General features: G+C 45.1%; 1 protein-coding gene across 4 annotated transcripts; it reads right to left on the bottom strand.

Annotated features, from left to right (window-relative positions):
* Positions 1-3,505: 3,505 nt before the first annotated feature.
* Positions 3,506-23,560, bottom strand: ZNF512 (zinc finger protein 512). 4 transcript variants are annotated; one of them, XM_042029375.1, is made up of 14 exons: positions 23,443-23,560; positions 20,867-20,925; positions 19,374-19,582; positions 17,523-17,612; positions 13,890-13,973; positions 12,621-12,745; positions 12,165-12,251; positions 10,480-10,578; positions 9,930-10,097; positions 9,127-9,321; positions 8,319-8,420; positions 6,697-6,759; positions 6,049-6,147; positions 3,506-5,601 (listed from the first exon to the last, which is right to left on the bottom strand). In XM_042029375.1, the coding sequence occupies exons 1-14, from the start codon at positions 23,467-23,469 to the stop codon at positions 5,278-5,280; spliced, it is 1,731 nt and encodes a 576-aa protein (XP_041885309.1). In that variant the 5' UTR covers positions 23,470-23,560; the 3' UTR covers positions 3,506-5,277. The 4 variants fall into 4 exon arrangements, with proteins under 4 accessions (XP_041885309.1, XP_041885308.1, XP_041885310.1 ...); XM_042029374.1 differs by lacking the exon at positions 23,443-23,560 and adding an exon at positions 23,284-23,379; XM_042029376.1 differs by lacking the exons at positions 17,523-17,612; positions 23,443-23,560 and adding an exon at positions 23,284-23,379.
* Positions 23,561-23,619: the final 59 nt, after the last annotated feature.

Raw genomic sequence — 23,619 nt, 5'->3', positions numbered from 1 at the left:
GAGTGTCCCATCCTTGGAAGCATTCAAGATAGGTTGAATGGGGTTCTGAGCAACCCGATCTAGTAGAAGACAATCCTGCTCATGGCAGGGCCTTGTCCTAGTTGAGATTTAAAGGTCTCTTCCAACCCAAAGCATTCTATGATTCTATGTGTGGAAAAGTCTTCTTTTGAGGTTTACCTCTTTACCAAGTCCACAAAAATGGCACCACAGGTACCACCCGTCCAGGCACCGACTGCCTGTGGCAGTGCCTGGGTTGTGGCCCAGTGGGAGCAGGGCCAGCCAACAGCAGATGAGGGACCAGCCCACGCTGCAGTGCCGCAGAGGGCCAAGAGCCTCCTTGGCCATGAGGAAGAACTGAGGAAAAAAAGCTGACAGCACTGGCTGTGATTTTCCTTTACTTTAATTTGGCTCTGCCTCCCCAGGCAGTCACTGGGACCATGTCTCTGGTTATGGTCATTCTGTGCTTCAATGCAGGCTGTGTTTGAGTAATACCTAGCTTTTGTTACCTGCTTCCAAAGAAAGACAGAGGCTTGCTTCTGAAATGCAACTGCACTTTTTGAAAACAAAAGCCTCTGATTCAGACGACCTTTGAGCATAATTCAGATGGGTTTTTGGACCTGATACAGCATGCATAAAAGAGGACACTGCACTAATTAATGTCTCAGCAGAGCTGTCCAACATAACCACCACCCCCTCCAATCTCACTCTCATTTCACTGTATTTTAATGATGAGATTGACCTACTTAATTTTGAAGGCAGCTGGCTTTCAGAGTCAAGCAACACTTCCAAGAAATAATGTCATGCTTAGTGCTGGTTTCATTACCAGCATCAGTCACACAGCATCCCAGGATGACATTAACCCTCCACTTGCCATGAAGGTCACCAAGCAAGCACTGAGGACCAGACTGCTCCAGGAGCTGATCCCAGGCCATGGCTCTGCTCCCAAACACCTGCAGTGGCACAGGGAAACATTTGATTTATAGGTAATGTCACTCCAAGGAAAGAGAAGCAGTGGAAGAGCTTGCCTGGCACAGGTGTGGTGTCCTGACCAATAGGGATATGACAAACTAATGATGTACCCCAACCTGATACAGTGATAGAGCTAAGTGTATGACTGCAATGATTTCATTCTCACACGCCACACTCAGCATCAGACTGTTCCATGCAGGCAGGAATGACAAACTTAAGTGGATGTCTCTGTGTGAAGCGCACCCCATGTTACAGTTTCCTCTCAATAGAACAGCTCAAATTTTTTGACATTTTGGCATTATTAAAAGAGCTTAAACCATTCTAAAGCTACTGCATTGCATAACTTGGAGGGAAGGATGGTAAGTTATCTCCTGAAAATTATTGAATTATAAATGACTTTTAACAAATCTTGGAACAATGGGGAAACACTTGAGAATTAAGCAAAAAACAAAACAAAACAACTGAACAACTTGCAAACCAAAATATATTCTCTCTCCTCCAAAAAAAAAAAATCCTTCAGGCCCCCAAAGCAAAACTCAAGAGTGCCAGTACTTTATAAAAGATAAGCTGTGTGATGAGCATAAGTACAGCTTAGTCTGAAGTCTCCCAGACACACCAACAACTGACAGTAAGGGGCATCATAAGTAAGACCCAACCAATGTGGTTTCACAGAGAAGAGTTTTCTGTAAACATCATTCTTCAATTCATTACAAGTCCGTGTTGGTAAAAGTAGCTGCTGACATCATAAATTTCTCTAAGGCCTTGTTCTTGGCCCCACATGTTATACAAGCATTGGTAGAATACATTAAATGCGTAAGTAAGGATTTGTCCTAAAGAATCCCAGAGTCTGCAGCTATTTGACATCTTTATCAAGAATGTTAATGAAATTATGTAACAATTGCAAAGAAAATCTGCAGATTAAAAAAGCTGATGACAAATTAGAGCAATGAAAAATTGATTATGTAACCAAGCTTTCTTCAAAAGTTACTGTACAAAACATAGTTATTAAGGTTTCTGCTGGAGTAGTTCCATGAAATACACCCCAGTGTTTCAGAATATGTTCATCATATGCCGTCTGGCCTTAAACCCTGTTGAGTTTCTAAAAACAAAAGAAATGGGTCCTCAAAGGCATTTGCAAAACAACTGCAAAATGTACTTAAGAGGGTAAAAGTAACTATCAACAGTGTAGTGAAGGAGTTGAGGACAAAAAGAGATAGGCGAGAGCAGAGCAAGGTTATCTTTGGATCTCATATAAACCAGACTGTTACAGAACACTGCAGCTGGTTCCTGGTTCATCTCTCTGGACTTAAAAAGTGAAAAATGCACCCATCAATATGTAACATGTCAGCGAAGAACAATGCGAAACAGAAAAAAAAAAAAAAAAAAGAGAAAAACCTGCTTTGACTGAGACTAGCAAGCCTCTTTAGCTCATACAGCAAATTATGTATGGAGTTAATTATGACTAAAAATATGCAGGAAAGCTATTTCAGTTACCAGGACTCAGGAGTATGGGATACAGAGGCTGAAATGAAAACAAGTTCCAATGAGAAGACATGGCATTTTTTAGTACAATGAATCACTGCAACAAGTATTGAGTGACTAGCTGGTCTCTTATCACTTCTGATTCCTTCAAAACTGGATCTCTTTCTAAATATGTACTTGCTCAAGTAGAATTGATAACAGCAAGGACCAGTTTGCTGGGGCAGTGGACAGCATTCCTCAAGGGTCTGTTGCCCACGCTGTGTAATGTCTTCATCCAAGCTGCTCAGTGCAACTGATTTGCTGGAGAGGAGGGATGTCGTCCAGAAGAATCTGGGGAATCCATGGATGGAGAGCAGCCCAGTGGACAAGGTCCTAGGGATAGCAAAACTGGACACAAGCTGGCCATGTGCACTGGCAGTCCAGAAACCACCAGTATCCGGGGCTGCATATCCAGCAGTGTGGACAGGAGGTGAGGGAGGGGATTCTGCTCCTCTGCTAAATTCCTTGCCCTCAGAGCAGTGGAGCACAGCTGCCTTAGCCCCGCTACAGCAGGATGCAGGTGCTCCGGGACAGATCTCTCCTCACAAGCAGCAGAGTGGCAGCAATGCCACCACTTCATACCAGCTTGAGCCAGTCCAGCAAACAATCTGCTTTAATGCTGATGGACTGGGCTGGACTGTTGGAGAATGCTTTTTTCCCCACATGCCATGTTATGTGGAGGAGTATGTTATTGAAGTAACTACAAAACCCAGGTAGTCACAAAGTACCCACATCTAGAGAGCAGGTCTAGTTAGGGACTCATAATGACAGAAAATAGGACTCTAGACTGAAAACCACTAAGAAAAACCTTATTTAATTCCTGGGTTTATTGTACTGAGTGGGAAGGTAGTGAATGTTTGCTCAAAGTACAGCGCTGTGGAGTTCTGAGGAGAAACCATGAAGGCAACTGAACACTGCCAGAGCATGCAGAACAACCTCACAGGCAGGCTGGGGCGTGTTGTGCGAGGAGGGACGGTACCAAGAATGCCACGCACCAGAGAGACAAGAAACCACATTCTCGCATTGGTGACATTTTATTTTGCTGTCTTTTGATCTTGCCCATCTCACTGCAGACTTTACAAACCCTGCACAGTCCACACATCTGCTTTCAGCACAGCACTTGCATATGCAGTAGCACCTGGTTCCAAAGGCAGTTCTTGAGACCAGCTTGGCCCTACAGTACTCCCCCCCTGTCAAGAACAATGTGATCATGCTGGTACTAACACACATGTACAAACACCTGCCTGTTCCCCAGACTGGGGAACTGCGATGGCTTCCCTGTGAATTTCAGCACCAGCAACTTTGTCAGACAGTGCAAATTTTGCAATTTTCTGGTACAGTGGGTCTTTGGATAACAGAGATTCTGGAGAATCCATTCTTTGAAAAACAGGACTGCCTGTGCTGCTGCTTCCTGCTAGCTTCTATGACATCCACTGCATTTAGACACTGGAACAGTTTGCCCCAGGGAGGTTGTGGATGCCCCAACCCTGGCAGTGTTCAAAGCCAGGCTGGATAAGTTCTTGAGCAACGTGGTCTAGTGGGATGTGTCCCTGCTTGTGGCAGCGGGGGGTGAGACTAAATGATCTTTAAGGTCCATTCCAATCCCTTAGCATTCTATGATTTATGGAGCACAGGAAGATATCATTCCTTACGATCCAGAGACAATGCCAACACGTGACTTAAAATAATGACCCTTCTTCTTTTAACCTTTTCTACACAGGGAAGCCACTGCTAATATACCTCATTTGAACAGAGAGGTGATACTGAAAAGAAACAGGTTATGTAAGACAATGAAGGTGGTATCTGCCACCGAGCCGGGAAAAAGGACGCTGTGGGAGCACTGGCATGACAAAGAACCACACGCTGGCAAGGCAGCTCCATGGAACCTGGTCCCAGCACTAGCAGGCTGCTCATGTAGGCATGCACTGTCTTGCAGTATGCTTCCCAGGCGAGTATGAAACCAGTGGGCTTCAGAGGGCACACAAAGGCCATCTCAGTACATTAGTTACTGCAGGCTCTGTAAGGCCAGTGAATCTCCAGAGGGCTTGAGAGCATTCATTCCTTGCTGCACTGGAAGACTTTCTACGTATCTTTAATGTCCAGCATTACAGGAGACAGATGCCAGGGGAACAGTGGGCTCCTGACAAGGGTAATAATGACATTCCATCCCTTCCAGGTAGACATGTTACTGTCTGGTGCTGAGCCTAAACACCAGTGTACGAAATAGAGCCTTGTGCAACAGGCTACAGCAAACACTGAGAAGATCGCTTTTGTGGCAGCCTTGCTGACAACAGACAGGAGAGTGATAGGGCAAGCCAGAGCCTTTGCATTCTGCACAGCACTGTTTTCATGTTTAGTTTGCATTCTGTGCAAGAAAGGATTTCCCCCTTGAAGACACCTAAACATTGTGCTAGTCAGTCCCTTATGGGAAGAACTGTAAAAAAGAACCCTGATCTCACCCATCAGAGAAAGATGACAAAACAGACACTTGCTGTATGGGAAACCACTAAACAAGCAACTAGTATGACCAAACTGAGACTGCAACCAGGGCAGGAAATACACTGGGTACACTGTTAGTGTCACTGTCCAAAGGAACCACACCAGGAGAAGCAGCCTCTGCACCACAGCTTTGGTTTGTATGCCTCACAACTGACCAGATGCAGAAGTTTCAGTATCAAAGTCACCCGCAGATTTGAGTCACAGTCCCAAAGACATCCAGTTGCTTATATTAGTGCTGTGGGTAATGAGCCTGACAGAAGTGGGGCTTGTAACTGAAAAGCTTTAGAATTACTCCTTCTCATCTTCTAGGGATTTACTTCGGCCTCGCTTGCGGCTGGTTTTTGGAACTTCAGCTCTCTGTGCAACTTGGGGTGCCCCTTCCTCACTGCTCGCACTCTCGTTGTCCACTCGCTGTGGACAACCTCTCTTACTTCTCCTCATTTTTTCAACTCCAACAGTGGGGAGCTTCTTGGCAGCCAGGGTGCCAGCTCTCTTCTTTTTGCCCCTGGTCAAAGGACGTTTCTTCCGTTGCTTCCTTTGCTCTTCCCTTTGGCGAATTTTCATTAGCTTCTCAAAGCTTTTGGTGGTCGTCGTATTCACATCAAACCAGTCCTGCAGGTTTAGAAGGCAACAGGTTGGTACCGATGGTGGTGGAAATACCACATAAAGCCTATCAGAACTTAAAATATAGCTGCCTTGTGGGACAAGGTTTCCCTGAAATGTGAAATCTGGAAAGGCAACTGCCTAACAACGCTCTGCTCTTTCATGTGTCTCCTCAGGTGTCACTCTGTCTCAGAGGATTCAGATTTGATTTGATATTTGCCTAGTTAAAGGCACAGGAAATGCTGCAGAGCTGAACAGAGCAGCAGCAGCTTGGGACAAGGCATGTGACATGACACAACACTTGCTTCCCAGACTAATACATAAGACCAGCTAAGTTTAGGGAACCTGTTCCCAACAGTGAGCAAGTAAAAAGTAAAACAGGGCACACATCCAGCATTTTCTTAAGACACTCCCCACCTCCAACAGCCTGGGGTTTGAGGTTCCACTCTGTCTTACCTCAGCATGCACAGAGTTGATGTGATACTTGACCCCACTCTCTGAAATGAACTCCTTCTCACACAGAAGACACTTGTATTTACCAGCCACAAAGTCTCCCTGGCATCAAAACAAACAAACAAACAAACAAAAAAAATCCATCAAGAGTTGCTGGACCAGGAGGATAATAAACCTATATATTTCATTTGAATCTTGCTCAGATAGAACCCGGCAATAAAAACTAGAAACTCTCATCCACACTAGACAAAGCTTTAGCTACAGGAGCACTGACATGAGTGAGCAGTTGTGCCCATGAAGCACAGGACTGCTCTCTGAGATGCCGTAAAGTCTCTGGCAGTGCACCTGGAAAAACTGCTCTTGTAGCTGTGAATCTACAGGTAGAACTGTCGTGTCATTAAAAGGAATACCATTAAGGTGCTTCCTCCTGATCTCAAGTATTGTTTGCAACGGCAACCTCCTTAGCACATAGTGGAGCACCTAAATTGGGGGTTGGAATGAGATGATCTTTAAGGCCCCTTCCAACCCAAACCATTCTATGAATCCATGAACTTGTGAGGATCTAGATTAGCAGATGGCAGGACAAGAGCTTGAATAAAGGGTTATCAGAGGGACAGGGACAGCGGGGCTATTAAGAGGAAGGCTACCAACCAAGGTACATGTGCCAAGGTGAGATTTGAGTCCTGAGACACTGCCATACACAGATTCACAACCCTGAAACAGTAAAAAAAAAAGCATGTCAACAACATGCTAGCAAAAAATCACTTCTTCCTGGACAATAAAGCATTATTATGTCAGGAGGGCAATCCCAAAAGCGCAAAAGAGAAGTAGAGGGAGGCAGATACTAATCCTACAAAGCCAGAAGGGTTCTGGTAAAAAGACCAGTGTAAGAGTTAAGTTTTCATTAAGCTTAGTATTTATATTTCCAGTTTCTGAGCACACTTGGACATAATAAAGAGACTCCTGTGACAGTTACACTCATGCTCTATCAACAGCCTGACTAAAATGGTAGTTTGCTTTCTGCTTGAAGTGCAACAGAGAAAAATTTCAAACAGAGCACACAGGGGCAGGTACAAGGCACTTCTCCCTCCTGCACTGCTCATGTCTCTAGTGGCACAGAGCAGAAGTACAGCATACAACATTCCCGGTCTCAGTTAAAGGGCAGCTTTACAGGCCTGTCCCATGGGGAGCTTCAGGCATCAGTCTTGGGGTACCACATTGTGCTCAGCTCTCAGCCCAGGTCCTGGAACAGGAGGCAGGAGCAAGACATGCTGCTGGGCTACTGGCTGGTGACACAGGACAGCTGCTCTCTGGAGACAGCTCCACATACAACATGGTGCTGCAATTTTGATACTTGAAAATGACGCTAGCCTGAATACTGGGGAGAGAGCGTTGGGGGTGGGGTAGGGTAGGGCAGGGGGAAGGCATCACCTGTATGCCAAACCCACAGGGCAGCTGCCACTGACCCTTGGCTCTCCAACAGCATGTATCACATGGAGATGTCCACCATCACCTCCACCAATGTGGAGGCCACAAAATGGGGCCATTTGTTCTCACTGGATCTGACTGTAAGGTATTGTAAGAAGCTAAGCTTTCCAGTGCCTAAAGGGGTCCAGGAGAGCTGGACAGGGACTTTGGACAAGGACCTGGAATGACAGGACAAGGGGGAATGGCCTCCCAATGCCAGAAGGCAGGGCTCGATGGGATACTGGGAAGGAATTCTTCCCTGTCAGAGTGGTGAGGCCCTGGCAGAGGTTGTCCAGAGAAGCTGTGGCTGGAGCTGGAAATGCTCAAGGCCAGGTTGAACAGGGCTTAAAGCTGGTCCAGTGCAATGAAGAAAACTTAAACACTGTGCCAGACAAAGTCTCTTTACTCTTGTATTTCCACCTCTACTCCTTCCTTCTGTGATTAGAGTTAGATAGAAAGGCAGGGGCCTGTCATTTTTCCACTATTCAAACCTCCAAATGGACCAACTGCCCACCTGGAAGAGAAAACTGTACCAGCCTGACACCAAGTTACTGGCTCTCCAGTGTTCACACACGTTCCCAAAAGGATCATCCCCAGGGCATTTTGATGCAAAGGACAAAAGGAACATCCCCAAACATCCCCAAGACTAAACAGGGTCTTGATTACATTGGACAACCATATTGAGATGGAGCAGGATTTGTCTCCCACAGAGAGACCAGCTGCAGTTTCAAGGTTGTGGGAAGCTGTTGGCTCAAACAGACCTGAAATCTGTCCCCTCTGCAGCTTCAGTAACAGTTAAGGGTTACCTGATTTGGGCAGTGGACTCTTCGGTACATCTTTATCTCCGTTTTCCATTTGCACAGCACATCTTGACTAAACGTGGGCAGTCCAGGACGAGTGTATTTCAGCTGAGACAAAGACGGAATCGAGAGCTGGAAGTAATGCTGGCTACACAGAATGCCAAGTAAGTCTCCTCCTCTTCCAGGCTGAGGGAGAAGTGCTATCTCTTCTCCTACTCTAACAGGCAAACTCCCAACAATCAATGTTTTCCTGTCTCACCGACTCTCTAGAAACATAACTGAATCTAGAAGACCCCCACAGTATCAGAATCTGAAACTTCCCACTGCCTTGACTACAACAATTCCTCTAAATATACTTACCCCGCTGAAATCATAAAGCATCATTTTCCTTTGGGTTTCCCTCACAGCTTAAAAGATGCTCCTGGAAATTCTGAAGCCTAAACCACTGTGAAATACCACAGCATGTATGAGAGACTGGAAGGATTGCTGGGGCCTTACAGCATGGCAGGAGTGATCTTGAGCCTATCACCTGTGAGCAACATCATGCCCATAACTGCCCACGTTCCTTGTGCCCACTGAGAATTCCAGCAATAGGACTTTACAGTCATTACAGCTTGCCTGAACAAAACACTTACACCACAGCAATTGCTGCTGCAGAAATACTGTAATCTAAGACAAGAGAGAGCAGAACCCAATCCCCCACACAACATATTGCTTTCCATGTGCCATAAACATGGGGTAGGAGCCTGTACAAGACTCATCAGATGTGGAGGTATAAACTTGAACCCTATAAAGCATTTTTAAGGCCTTGTACCTTCCGATCATCTGGAATCAAGTCCTGCAGAACTTTTCTTTTGGGCCACTCTTTGGCCAGCTCTTCTCCAGCCAGCTCATGGAGATAGTAGATCGCCACCTTTGCAGATCTCCTCTGAACTCTGCCTGTGTTGTTTTGCTCCCGTTTCATTTCTTTCAGGTTCTCTGTTCTTCTCTCCTCATGGAGGAAAGTGACCTGAAATCAAGGCCCAAAAAGGTGACCCACCTTTACTACTTCCTACTTCAGTTACACTAAATACTGGGAATAAATGTTTTGCCAAATCCCTCATAAATATGCTGCAGCAGCTATGGTACACTGTCACGGACACAGGACAGAAGCGTATCCTACTAGTCAGACAGACCCCCAGATCTGCTCACAGGGGTCACAGCAGCGAGGCTTAAGCAGAGAGCTTCACGCAGTTGCTAGTCTTGAAAGGTATTCCATCATTCACTGTAAAACCCTCATGGACAACAAGCACAGCACTGCCTGTTCTGCTCCAGTGGTGAGTCTTTTAAGAGCAGAGGAAAGCATCTCACGAGTTATGTTAGCATCAGTCTTTCATCAGGTCATTTACTGTTGCCATGCTGATTTACTATTAAAAACTTCATCCTAGTCACAGACAAGCAACAGCTGCTGCTAGAAGGAAACTATCAAGGACAAAATAATCCAGGGGCAGGAAAAGGCAAAGATTTGTGATCTGTAATTACCCATCAAAGTAGCAGACAAAAGCCTAAACACGTCTCAAGTCTGAGTGGCTGAAGTCCCATCACAGTCCCCTGACAATCACTGCAGGGTGCACTCACCGGCCCGTGCTTAGATCGGAGGTGGTAGACAAGTCCTGCCTTTGATCTGTATGCTTTTCCACAGTGATGGCACTTCATAGCCATTTTCTCCAGCTCAGAAGCAGCCTTCCCACATTTTTTAACATGATATAGGTACCCCATTATGCTGGTGAAGCTGCCCGTGCAGCCCTGTCAACACAGAAGAAAAATACATGGAAGAAAACAGTTCTTCAAGGGATTACACAACCAGTGTGTACAGGATTCACAGTTTGCTGACCAAAGCACTATCACTTTTCCTAACAGAGCAGAGACAGGCAGGTATAAAACTTTAATGTTAGTCTATTCAGACAGACAAAATCTGCAACAAAGAATTGGCACTAAAATGACTATTAAAGGTCTCTTTTAACCCAAACTATTCTATGATTCTATGCTACTCTGCCTTAAAATCACAGCTGGGATCTTGAAACAAATCTTGCTTTGGCCAGCACCAGAGCATACTCAACAGCGCTCTCATGTTTTATGTTTAGGCATCCACTGCTGTTTAATCCACACTTTGCACAATTCAGCTTACCTCCCTTGTACACTTTAGTTTTCCCATACGCTTCAAAACCTTCCGAAGGCGGTCTCGCTCAAGCTGCTCATCCAATTCTTCTCCCTCCTTCACAACTGGCTAAAGCACAGCAGAAAGATGAATGAAAAACACAGGATGCTCAGCATTTACAGTTCTTCTCACAGGGAATTCACTACTCAACACACTGGCGCAGGAAAGCTTCTAAAATAATTAAATCTCTGCAACTTATGATTTTACAGACAGGTATTTACTATAATGATCACTTTCTATATCTGTGCTGGTTTTGGCTGGGGTGAAAATTGGTATGGGACTGTGTTTTGGAATTGTGCTGAGTTGATAGCGTAGAGATGGTTTTGCTATTGCTGAGCAGCCCTTGCACAGCGCTAAGGGCTTTTCTCGTACTGCTTTGCCAGCAAGTGGCCTGGGGGTGCACAAGAAGTTGGGAGGGGACATATCTGGGATACCCGACCCCAAGGATATTCCTGACCATACAGTATCACGCTCAGCATATAAAGCTGGGGGGAGACGGAGGAAGGGGGTAGACATTCGAAGCGATGGCGTTTCTTGTCCCAAGTCACTATTATGCCTGATGGAGCCCTGTGGTCCTGAAGGGGCCTGGACCTCCCTGCCAAAGTGTTGAATGAATTCCTTGTTTTGCTTTGCTTGTGTGCGTAGTTTTTGCTTTACCTATTGAACTGTCTTTATCTCAATCCACGAGTTTTCTCACTTTTACTCTTTGATTCTCTCCCCCATCCTGTGGGTGGGGGAGAGAGCAAGGGGCTGCATGGGGCTTGACTGCTGGCTGGGGTCAAACCAAAAAGGAATTATCTTTAAAAGGAGTAAACTGACAGAAAATGATGCATCTTAAACATTTACTGGTCCTACCATTTCCACTTAGCCTGACTAAAGTGAAGCAGACTGCTTGTAACAGTTACTCATCAGTGCTAAACTACGGCTCAATTTCCTAATTCTCTCTCTGATGGTTATTGTATATTATTTCCTACATTACCTAATATTACGCCTAGACTGAGTAAAAAGTTAGAACTGAGCAACAGACCTAATCCTCAGGGCCAGAACCTGATCCCTGACCTGCATCATTTACTAATACAGCTGTAGGTTCAGAAACTGCAGTACTGGGAAATATGCAAAAAAATTCAGAGTGAATTATCTGAACTTTACCCAAACTTCCAAATGACCTTTTCTAATTCTTCACTACTACAACAGGAGACATTGCCTTCTTTAAAGTAAGAGCAAAGAGGAAAAGCAGATTGTAGCATTAGTATTTTTACAGTACAGAGAGACAAGAACTAATTGCTGCTTCTGCTTTTTTACCTCAAATCTAGTCTGCTCTGGATGTAGAAAAACCTCCTGCTTTCTAGCAAAGGACTGAAAACTGCAGCCTAATCTTTTTCCTTCTGATTGGGAATGCCTTTTATGTGTGACTTATTACCAGCCTAAACAGAAATTCATCCCCTCTTTCTATGATCTTGCATGCCTACCATGTCTGGTAACATTCTACTGTTTTTTCAGATGTCAAGTCTCACTGGAAAAAGAATAGTTAGACTAGATTTGAACAGCTACACCACTTGAAAAAAACCACTCCATGTTCTTTTTCTGTGTGTACCAGGGAAGGACCAAAGCCTGTTCTGCCTGTAGGAGTTTTAAATGCACAGCAGTTGTGTTACCTGATTGTTATGGTCTGCCATGACATGGTATTTCATCCCTGCTAAAGACTTCAGCTGCTTCCCGCAGTGATGACATGTGAACATTTCCTAGGAATAAACAGGGACATGGCGCATGTAATTGTAAATTAACCAAAGCAGTGGAAAACCTTTTGGGGGAAAGGAGCAGGAGAGCAGAACAATTTATTTGGGCCTGGTAACTGTCTTCTAAGAACAGATTTTATGGAGAGTAAAATTTAGCGGAACAATGAAATAACTATTGTTCACTACCCCAAACCTCCAGCAAAAGGCTAGGCACGAAGCACCAAGCACTATTCTTACAGATGTATAAAGGACTCTTGCTTAGGGACATGATGATGAGATGAAACTGGTTTTAAATACAACACAAAACAGGCAGGCATTTCTATTGGTAAGCTGAAGAGGAGTAAAGAAACCATTGCCCATCTCTTGTGTTCTTACCTTCCTGCAATTGACCATATGTTTCTTCAGTCCTTCTACAGTCTTTCTCACCACAGCCCGGCATGTTGGACAGGTAACTCGGCCTTTGTCCTGAATCTCTAAAGACCATTGCTCTTCCATACTACCTGTCAAAACACAATATTTAGAATACAAGTGCTAACGCAAGATCTTTTTTTTTTCCTCCTTTGATGTGCACAATGAACCCTAGAAAGAAACAGGTCACATGCTACCAAACTTGTGTCCAGCTACACTTCAATAGGTGTAGCTCATTTACAGCTTTAGGAATGTAATGTCACAAGGCACACATCACTCCTTTTCAAAGACCATTTTACAAACACTCTTTAATCTACCATTCCCTTGTAAGGAGCGTTCTTCTACTTGACCAGTGGACATTTTTCCTTTGCTAATTTCTGTCAAACAATTACTTTAGCATGCTGAGTAAACTTTTCTTTGGGCAAAAGTGTTTTCACAGTAAAAGCAGCCACAGACCACCAGGTCAAGTTACTCAACAGCCAGGGAAAAGCAGCCTGTGTGGCATGGTTTCCAGTTTCTGGCCTCTTTGTGAAATCCCAGGCAAAAGTTTGGCATAATCCACAAGGATTATAAATTACTGAAATGGGTTCTGGGAAGAAAGTGGTTTAGCAGCCATCTACCTGAATTCTTACCAATTCTAACAAGATCCAAAGGCTTTCCTCTTTTCCCAATAATAACAGGCCCAGACTGTCCCTCTCCAGGAGGCTGGGGGAAAAGTTTGTGAATCAAACAGCACTTGGCAGAAAACTGCGGTGTTTAATGAGTGCTGTGATCTACAAATACCAAGCCATTCCACTCACTGAATCAAGGCTAATTTTATTTTTCTAGGACAGACTGCTTGGGTCTCTGGTTCCCAGAAAAGGAACAGCAACAGCTACAAAGTTTTTCCTGCAAACATATTCTGCTGAGTAAAAACTATACATATTTTTATGAGTTTAATAATGCAGCTATTTTAACAGGCTTTTGTTCAGCTCAAAAAGTGATCCCCCCTTCACTATTACATTAGGCAATGGCAAGAGCATGTGGAACTACACTCAGGGAGTGTGCAGTCCTTTCAGTCCTGCTCTGCAGTACTGACACAGTGCCAGGACAGCAGCCAGCTCTTCCTTGTCAACAGTAAAGTGAACTACTGAATGGAAACACCAGAAACACGGCTGTTGCTCAGATTCAAATCCTAGAATCCCATTTATCTTTTATCTGTTTCATAAACAATTCTTAGCAACTGCCTCTTCTTACCTGTGCCATAGGTTTCTGGCTCTTTCTGAGCACAGTGGCCTTTCGTTCTAGAGTTCTGTTTTGTTCCAGCTTGCTGTTTTTTCCCTGTTATAACACAAACAAGACAAGCCAGAAGATTCAGTTCTGCTAGCTTTGTTACAATAAAAAGCAGATTCTTTTGCTAGAAGGCTGCTATTTAGTCTGCTGTCTCAAAGTTATCCAGAAATGTTCAATGCTTTTTTTTTAAAGCAACGTCAAGATTATGTTTCCTACTCCCTTCCAAAATTAATTTATAGTGGCAGGCATTAGTCCCACCCAAATATTTGTAAGCTCTATGGTTGTTCATACACAAAGCTCAGGCAATGGTAACTCTTCACACTGAAACATCCTCTGTGCACAGTTTGGCTGAGTCCACCTGATGACAACCAAAATGGAGAGTCTCATTTCTCTACTCATTCCCGTCTTCTTTAGACTAAAAAACTCTTATTGTTTCAGTATGGGTTATGCTGTTTGCTCTCATCTCCCTGTCCTCTTCAGCTGGCCCATACATTTCCTGAACTGCAGTGCCTACTCCTGGAAACAGCATTCCATGGGTGACCCTGCATTAGAGTAAAAGAATTACTTCACACGTCTAATTACTTCACAAAGTCTATATTCCTGCTCAAAGCTTTCAGTCTAACATCTGCCTTCTTAAAAACAACTATGACGCTGCAGGTCCCTACCCAGCTTTTGATCTGATATAGATCTTGAATCCTCTTCTGAAGCACTGACTCCTGGGAGGTTCTTTGTTTTTCAGCAGTGACAGTATTTCTTCCCAAATGATATCACCTTTAATTTTACACTGCTCTCTGTTCTATTCTTAAATTGTTTCTCTATTGTCAAGACCACTTTCACTTTTAGCCTTTTCTCCAGTACACTTGCTGTCACTTTCAGCTTTGTGCTGTCTACATACTTCCAAGTCCTCGGTGACAAGAACAATAGTTAGAATTTAATGTAGGGACCAACCGTGAACCATCATTGTATACTCCTATTTCACCAAGCTAGTGACCTCATTGTAGAAGGCTATCAGGTTGATTTAAGCATGATTTGCCCTGCATGAATCCACACTGACTACTCCAAATCCCTTCACGCGTTTAGAAATGCTTTCCGGGATGATTCTCTCCATCAGCTTCCCAGGGACCGAGGTGAGGTTGACTGGCCTGCAGTTCCCCAGATCTTCCTTCTTTCTGTCCTTGAAGATATGAGTGATATTTTCTCTCTTCCAGCCTCCAGGAACCTCTGCCAGTCACCATGACCTTTCAAAGATAATCAAGAGTGGCCTCACAATGACATCAGCCAGCTCTCAGCACTCAGTGCAACCTGTCAGGCCCCACGGGACTCGGAATCATAAATTGTTTAGGTTGGAAAAGTCCTCTAAGACTATCAAGTCCAACCGTTCCCCCAACACTGCCAAGGCCACCGCTAACCCATGTCCCCAAGTGCCACATCCACAAGCCTTTCAAATCCCTCCAGAGATGGGGACTCCCCCACTGCTCTGGGCAGCTGTGCCAGGGCTGGACAGTCCTTTTGGGGCAAAAAATTGCTCCCAGTATCGCATCTAAACCTGGTACAACTTGAAGCCATTTCCCCTTGTCCTGTCACTTGTTCCGTGGAAGCAGAGCCCGACTCCCACCTGGCTCCACCATCCTGTCAGGAAGTTGTAAAGAGTGAGAAGGTCTCCCCTGAGCCTTCTCTTCTCCAGGCTGAGCCCCACCAGCTCCCTCAGCTGCTCCTGCTGCTCCAGCCCCTTCCCAGCTCCGTTCCCTTCCCTGGACACGCTCCAGCCCCTCAGGGTCTCTCCTGTCAGGAGGGGCCCAGAGCTGCCCCCAGCACTGGAGGTGCCCCAGCAGTGCCAGCACAGGGGACAGGCACTGCCCTGGCCCTGCTGCCACCCCAGTGCTGGGACAGCCCAGGTGCCACTGGCTGGCCTCTTGCTCACCTGGGCACAGCTGGGCCTGTGTTGAGCCACTGTTGACCAACACCCCCAGGGCTTTTTCCAGTACCTCTGCCCCAGCCTGGAGCACTGGGGTTATGGTGACCCACGGGCAGGACCTGGCACTTGGCCATGTTGACCCTCACACTGTTGGCCTTGGCCCATCATTCCAGCTTGTCCCAATCCCTCTGCAGAGCCTTCCTGCTCTCTAGCAGATCCACATCCCACCCCACTTGATGTCACCTGCAAACTTACTGAAGGTGCACTCAATCCCCTCATCTAGATCATCAATAAAGATACTAAACCGGACTGGCCCAATAACGGGCCCTGGGGAAGATGACTAGTGACCACCCCCAGACAGATGTCACTCCATTCCCCATGACTCTGTAGGCCCAGCCATCCAGCCAATTTTCTACCCAGCAAAGAGTGCGCCTGTCCAAGCCATGAGCATCCAGTTTCTCCAGAAGAATGATGTGGGAAATGGTGTCAGAAGGCTTTACTAAAATCCAGGTAAATAACATCCACAGCCTTTCTCTCATCTGTTAAGTGCATCACCTTGTCATAAAAGAACACCAGCTTAGTCAAGCAGTACCTGCCATTCCTAAACTCATTCTGCCTGGGCCTGATCACCACATTGTCCTGTAGATGCCATGTGATGGTACCCAAGATAATCTGCTTCATGACCTTCCCTGGCACTAAGGCCAGAGCAACGGATCTGTATTTCCCTGGATCCTCCTTCTCACCCTTCCTGCAGATGGGTGTCACACAGGTCAACCTCCAGTCCTCTCAGACCTTCCCACTTAACCAGGACTACTGGCAAATGATCTGGTAAATCCAGTTTGTTTAAGTGCTCTAACCTTTTCCTCCTTCACTCAGTGTAGGACTTCCTTGTTCCAGACTTTCCCTCTGTCTGGTCTCGGGCTCCTGGGATTCCTGAAGGATTCTTTTAACTGATAAAGATCGAGGCACAGAAAACACTGAGTACCTCAGCCTTTTCCGTGTCATTTGTCGCCAGCTCCCCTCCTCTGATGAGCAGTGCACTCACACCTTCCCTGGTCTTCCCTTTGCTGCTCATGTACTGGTAGACTCCTTTCTTGTTGCTGTTCACATCCCTTGCCAGATTCAACTCCAGGCTGGCCTTGGCTTTCCTAACCTCATCCTTGCAAGACTGGACAGCAAATGTACACTTCTGTGTCACCTGCTCCTACTTTCACCACTTGTACACCTTCTTTTGCACCTAACCACTGATTGACAAACCTTTTGAAGAAATGAAAGATCTATGATGTCAAGCATTTCTCCCTTTGGTCTTTGTGGCAAAAGAAAAGTGTTTGGGTTTGATTTCTTCTTAACAAACCCATATTGCTGTTATCAGCTACTCAATCTCCACGTATTTACAAGTAATGTGTCTGATTATTTAGTCTATAATCTTTCGGGACATTAAAATGATGCAGACTAGCCTATACTTCCCATAATTCCCTTCCTCCCTCCCTTTGCTGGGCTTCTAAGACAGACGGAAATTAGATCACCTCCCACTGATTAGGCAGACACTAGTCAACAGTCTCCTGGAACAAAACATTTAGAATCAGAAATAGAGTTTGAAGACTCTGGAAGATGCCATTTCGGCAGAGAAGTCTGAATTATCTGGAGGCTTGTAATTAGGAATTACAAGTTATTTGTATTACCCGAAATCTTCTGCTTCTTCTTGGGAGACTCTTTAACATCTTTGCCTTCCCTTTCCTCAGATTTCCTCTTGCCTTTCAAAAGTACTTCTCCTGATAAGTAAGAACAGATATGCTTCAGTCTTGGTATTCAGTCTGGATAACAGCTCTGAGTCTACTGCTGCCTCATCTTATCCTCATATTCAATACTTAGTACAAAAAAAAGGAGTTCTTGTGAGGCACCTGAACTGGACACAGCCTTCTAACTCAGCAACATTTAGGCACCCCACCACCCGCAATCCTCTGATACAGCAGCTAGGGAAGAAAGAGTGCCACAGCATGGCCTGGAAAAATAATCCTCAGGAAGAGAGACAGAAGGTGCTAGATTATGTCATAAAAACCTCACCCACACTCACACAAAAAAGAGCATAGAGAAAGCCAAATAATATCATGCCTGCCCTGAATATTTCCAAGCCTAGCAAAGTCTTATCTCCATGAATACAGATGAGCACAGAAGCACAATGGTAGGCAGGGAACACCAATTATGGACTTGAAGAAACAGACAGCTTCATCCTGGGTCTGTCCCAGAAGCCCCACAAGGATGAGTCAGTGGGAACCCCTCTCTGAAGCACCCTTTGGAAGGGGGAAGGGGGGAACAGTGAGAAGGGAGAGCATGGTGTTAATGCCTAGGGTTATGTAGCACACGGTATCTGAGTGGAGAACAATTCAGGATTACACAAGACTGGAATGTTTAGGAGTACTATCAAAGGGAGGGAAAGGGAAAGAATTACCCAGTTTGGGGTTGATCAAGTGTGGGAAAAGAGGTGTAGGAGGATAGCAAAGAACACCTGCTTGTAAATAGGTGACTGGTCAGTATACAAATCTTGTCATGTCTGACACCAAGCAGGGTCTGTGAGTATGAGCCTGTCTGTAAGGAGGTCTTCACCTGCTACTGGCACGGCTCTGTGAGCCTCAGGGGCCAGTACATCCATGGACCAGCAGCTGAGGAGACTGGGATCCAAAGATCAGGTACTGAGCAGATTGAGTATTTAATGATGGAGGCTGTTGGTGCTGTTTGTGTGAATGCTGATCTGTGTGGCTTCTGTTTACGTACGTCGTGTGTCTGTGTTTGTTCCTACGTGAATAAATACTTAGTCTTGCTACTGACTGGACCTGGGGGTGTGGAGCTACAGCAGTCTCACTTCTATCAAGCTACCGAATTTGCCTCTCCCCACAACAGAATGGAGTACAGATTCTGACTTAAGAGGTAAGAAGAAAGTGCATTAAAGAAGGTTGAAGTTTTGACTCTCTGAAGCTTTGACTCTCCGTTTTCTACATAAGAAGTTTGGAAAACAGCTCCTAGGCCAAATCTGAATGTTCCTACAACAACCTAAGACCCAAACCATTCCAAATCAGAAAATAATAACTGACAAATGTGAGAAAATAAAAGAATTAAAGACATCCTTAAAAAAATATTAATCTACCAACCACAAAAGCTGTCTAATCCCAAATACTGCTGAATGGTCCCCTTTGCCATCTTTAGTGTTGACGGTTATGTTTTTAAAGCTCTTGAAGCGTGTTTCTGATATGACTGGTGTAACTCTTGTACATCATCTCTCTTCTACAGACAGAACCGAGTTCAGCCACAGAATGATTATTTTAATAGACAAGTCACTCAAAAGGAACTGCATCATGTCAGAGAACTGTATCTGTATTTGTGCAGTGGCGCAAGTTCATTTCTTCTAATACATGGGAAGCACTAGCAAGCTTGTAATTTGTGGTTGAAATGCAGCATGTCTTTCAAAAGCACACTAATCTCTCACAAAAGAACCAGAGAGAAAAACAGTTTTGCCTTGAACAAACAGTGATAAATACCTTTTTTTTCTGAAGATTTGTTAACACTGCTTTTCATTCCTCTCATTTCCAACCAGTAAGCAGGCCTGCGAATGGTCCGCTTGCTTCTGGGCTCTGCACTCCCGTTCACTGGGCCCTTTGGTGAGGCAGAGGAAATGTTGCTGACTGTGTCATCATAGTTACTGTTCACTCCTAGGACAGCAGTTTCCACCTCCTCAAGTTGCTTAGACCTGGAAAACATCAAGTTGAGTTCCTGTGTATATGGATGCATAAACACACAATCACAATAAACTTGACAGACAACATCCTTTTCATCTTCCCAAGTATTCTAAAAATTAATCTCACAGTTCAATGAATCTCCTGAGTTTTGGGAACTGTAAAGTGCCAGCAAGATAAAACATCCTCAGTGCTGTTTTTCAGTACATCTTTTTGATAATGACACTAGTAAGCTCTCAAGAGGAACGGAAAAAAATATTCCTCCTACCTCAAACTTCCAACTTTAGAAGTGGGCCAAGTGAATCTCAATTAAAAAAATATACATTTATCCTTGGAATATAAGAATATTTCTGCAGCCCATCATTACAAAAGAGACATCTGTCATCCCACGAAGGGCAAGATCTCCTTCAGTCTCTATTCCCAGAGTCAGGGCTGGCACTATGCAATTAAAGATTTAATGCCAGTAAGAATTTTAACTAGCAAGGCTTTCAGCAGTGAAGACAACCTTCCAGCATATCCCACAAATCACACTACCTTAGGACTACTTTAGACTAATAAGCAGCACTGAATTTTTTTCCTAGAGATCAGAGGGAACTTTGCTTCACCGTTCCAAAGTATTTCTCTCAGGCCTTGAAATGCCTGGACGTCTACATTCCTGTACATGACAGAAAACTGAATGAGATGTCAAAGAAACACAGAATATCTATTCTCTGGGCAAATAGCATTTATGTAAAGATGAAAGAAAGGGAACAGAAACATTTTGCAATGTAACCCATTGCTACTACAATCACCAACTGAAGTAACTAGATCACTTGAGTGATGACTATGATGGCCATTCTATTAATACTCTGAGTTGTGGAGCTCGCCTTTTAACACATCAATCCATGAATTAATAAGGGGGGGACACTGATGACACCAGCTCAGGTCATTACATACTAGGTTTCAGAAGGTACTGCAGAAGCAAGGGGAGAGGAATTCTCAAATTATTGTCTTTAAGTTGCAATCACACCCAAAATGCATAGATTTCGGAGCACCATTTGGACTTAAAATGTTTATCTTCACAATGTTAAAATCCTTAAAAAAAATAAATGGAAGCTAATACACACTGAAGTATCAGAAAAGGACTTTTCCTACAAACCAGTAAGTGAAGTCAGCTGAGACTCTCAACACACTAATTAAAATTGTTGAAGCTCTTAAAATTCAGAATATTATATAAAGACCAGATACAGTTTTCCACTAGGATTCTCTCAGCTTTTTTCTTGCCCTCAGTCAAACTGGACAAAAAACCATTCACATACTTCTTATTTCCCAAGGACTTCTTGAGCTTCTGCTGTCTGGGATGTCCAGTCCTGGCATCCTAACAAGGAAGAACAATTCACATTAGCAGCATCATTTGTTTTCTTTTAGCATGTTTCACTATGCAGCCAAGCACAATCACCTGCACCTCGAGGATGTACACACATCATCCTCTGAAAAACAAACCACTGTTTTCTGCAACTGGGAGTGCTTAACCTTTCCAACTCCAGCTGAATTGGAACTGGATCAGAACAGGGATGAGTCCCTCCACATTCCCCATATGAAAGCCAATCTTTCCCCTTGCAACGGGATGTGATGGAGTGTTCTTTGTCTCCAGTACATTCACCCATACATGTTTTCTGCCTATACTTTACCACATGACGACAAATATTTTATATACTAATTTGCTAGTTTTTACATAGTACTTATTTTTCCTTAATGAAGTAATTCTTGCATTTATCCTGCCAAGAATGTTGTCGCTAGTCTCCTCCATGCCCTCTTTTCATTTTTTATCTCACTTTGTCATACTCCATCAGCTGCCCAGATGTTCACTTTATCCACATCACAGAATCCTTTTTCTTATTTAACAGATTTTTTGTCACTTATCACTTGCTATGCTCCTATTAAGACATGTAATTTAACACATCTATCTAAATGTACATTTCCAAGTCGGTATGAACAACTCATTTGCTGTACACTGCTCCTATCGCGTGGACAATCACTTACCACCACCCTCTTCCAAATACTAATCACGACTCAATGCCATTCTTCATTAGAAAACTCAGGACAAAAAATAGTAGTTATGCCAACTAGAAAATAAAAATCATTGCCCTGTGGAAGTATATATAGTACCAAAACTGTAACCCAGGGAACAAAGGTAGTATTTTGCCATGTACAGGAACCGGCTAAGAAACTGGAAGAACAAAAAAAAAAAAAGCCAAAAAACCCAACAACAACCAACCAAAGCCCCCAAAAGCAAAAAACCAAAATAACCAACTAAACAAAACAAACAAAAAGCCACACACACAAAAAAGAAAACAGAAAAAAAAGGAAATGATGGCTAAATTACCTGTCTTCTTTATAGACAAATGTGATGCACGCTATCAACGGTGAGAGACACCCCAACCACCAGTTAAGTAGTTCAGTAGCAGGCACTGATAGCAAGACATGAATGATTAAACTGTGCCTATGGAGTGTCAGGCCTCCAGCCCCAGAGTTTTCTCATGGAATTGTCAGGGAAGCAGCAGGAGAGAAATTCACAACTGCTTGATCAATGACTTCACAATCAAATCTTGTCTCCTTTGAAAGTAAAGTCAATTGGATGTTTGTGTTTGTATTATTTACTCCCAAACAGTAGTGTCAACAGCATTATCTGGGAAATCCCCACATGAGAAATGTGGAGAAACCTCACTGAGCAGCAGCCAGAAAAAAATCAGGGCTATGAGGTTTCAATGATAAAAATTAATAAAAAGGCAGGCAGAGTCTGCTGCAATTCGTTGGCTTAATCTACCTCTAGAACAGAAATGACTGACAAACATGGCATGTGTTTCAAGATTCATGGGGGTTTTATAACTAAAAAAATTTGCATAAGAGCGAGGATTAGTATGAAGAGCTTCGGTGGCAGTTAAGGATGTGCAATAAAAAAGGAGAGTGCAAATGATCTGTCAGGCTTTCCTTTCTCAGAAGTTAATAACAGCAATTATGAAGGAAACACCTATAGAAACCGGTGTTTAAGTTCTGCATGCTTTTTCATTTATACAGTTTACTTCTTACCTAAAGAACAGAGACCTAATGTATGCAGGAATGCCCAACGGCTGGACATAAGGAAAACAAAAAAGTCACCTTCCTTGCACAGGGGAGAAAAAGTGGAACAGGGGCCCAGAGCCTGAAAAGATGGAGAGTGGTGAATTCTGTCTGCCTATAGACTGTGGGCCATTCCGGTGAGCTGGAACACTGCTGCTGCTGGAGACGGGCTGCTCTACAGCATCCAGCCGGGCAAGACGATGCGCAAGCACAGCAGAGAAACTCCCCGAGGTGAGAAGGCTGATATGGCAACTGGAAGTGATGAAAGTGCCAGTAGGGACACCGGGCATCCTGCGGGCCCCGACTGTCCCCGCGAAGCGCGGGAGGGCTAAGTATCCTTTGGGGAACTCCCTGTTCCAGCCCCACGTTCCCGACCCTACCCGCACACTCCACGAACTACGTCCTCCTGTAAACGAAGGCCTTTCGGACAAAGCGCACCGCCAGCGCCAACAGCGCCCTGCTGGGAGTTCCTGCCCGCTTCCGGGCCGAACAAAACCGGGCCCGGCCCGAGTTCTCGGGGGACGGCCTGGCCTTCGGGCGGAGAGGGGCCGCTCCCGCCGCTGCTTCCCGGGAGCCCAGAGCGCGTCCCGCTCGCCGCCCGTTCAGGGCCGCTCACTGCGTCGGGCCGGGCCGCACAGCCCCGCTGGCGGTCCCGGGGAAGCCGGCTCGCTCCCGCTATCCCAACATCGGAGCCCATCTCGCGGTGACCCGCGGACCAGCCAGGCTCCCCGGAGCAGCCACCGGCGGCACCGGTGGAAAGACTGCGGGCACTCACCGAGCCGCCACCGCCGCCGCCCCGCATGGTGCCGGTGCGGCCGCCACGTCAGCGCCACACCCGCCCGCGCGGTCCCGCCCGCCTCTTTCCGGCTGCCCCTGGCGGCGCGGCCACCTCGAGCTGCGCTGTTGTCGCCCGTGCGGGGCTGCGCCGGGCCGTGCAGCGCCAAGAGGCCGC

Source organism: Corvus kubaryi, unplaced genomic scaffold (genome assembly GCF_017639235.1).
Source record: "Corvus kubaryi isolate FWS band 111438036 unplaced genomic scaffold, C.kubaryi_AGA036_p1.0 37323, whole genome shotgun sequence".
NCBI classification, from domain to species: Eukaryota; Metazoa; Chordata; class Aves; order Passeriformes; family Corvidae; genus Corvus; species Corvus kubaryi.
This window is presented reverse-complemented; position numbering and strand designations above follow the sequence as displayed.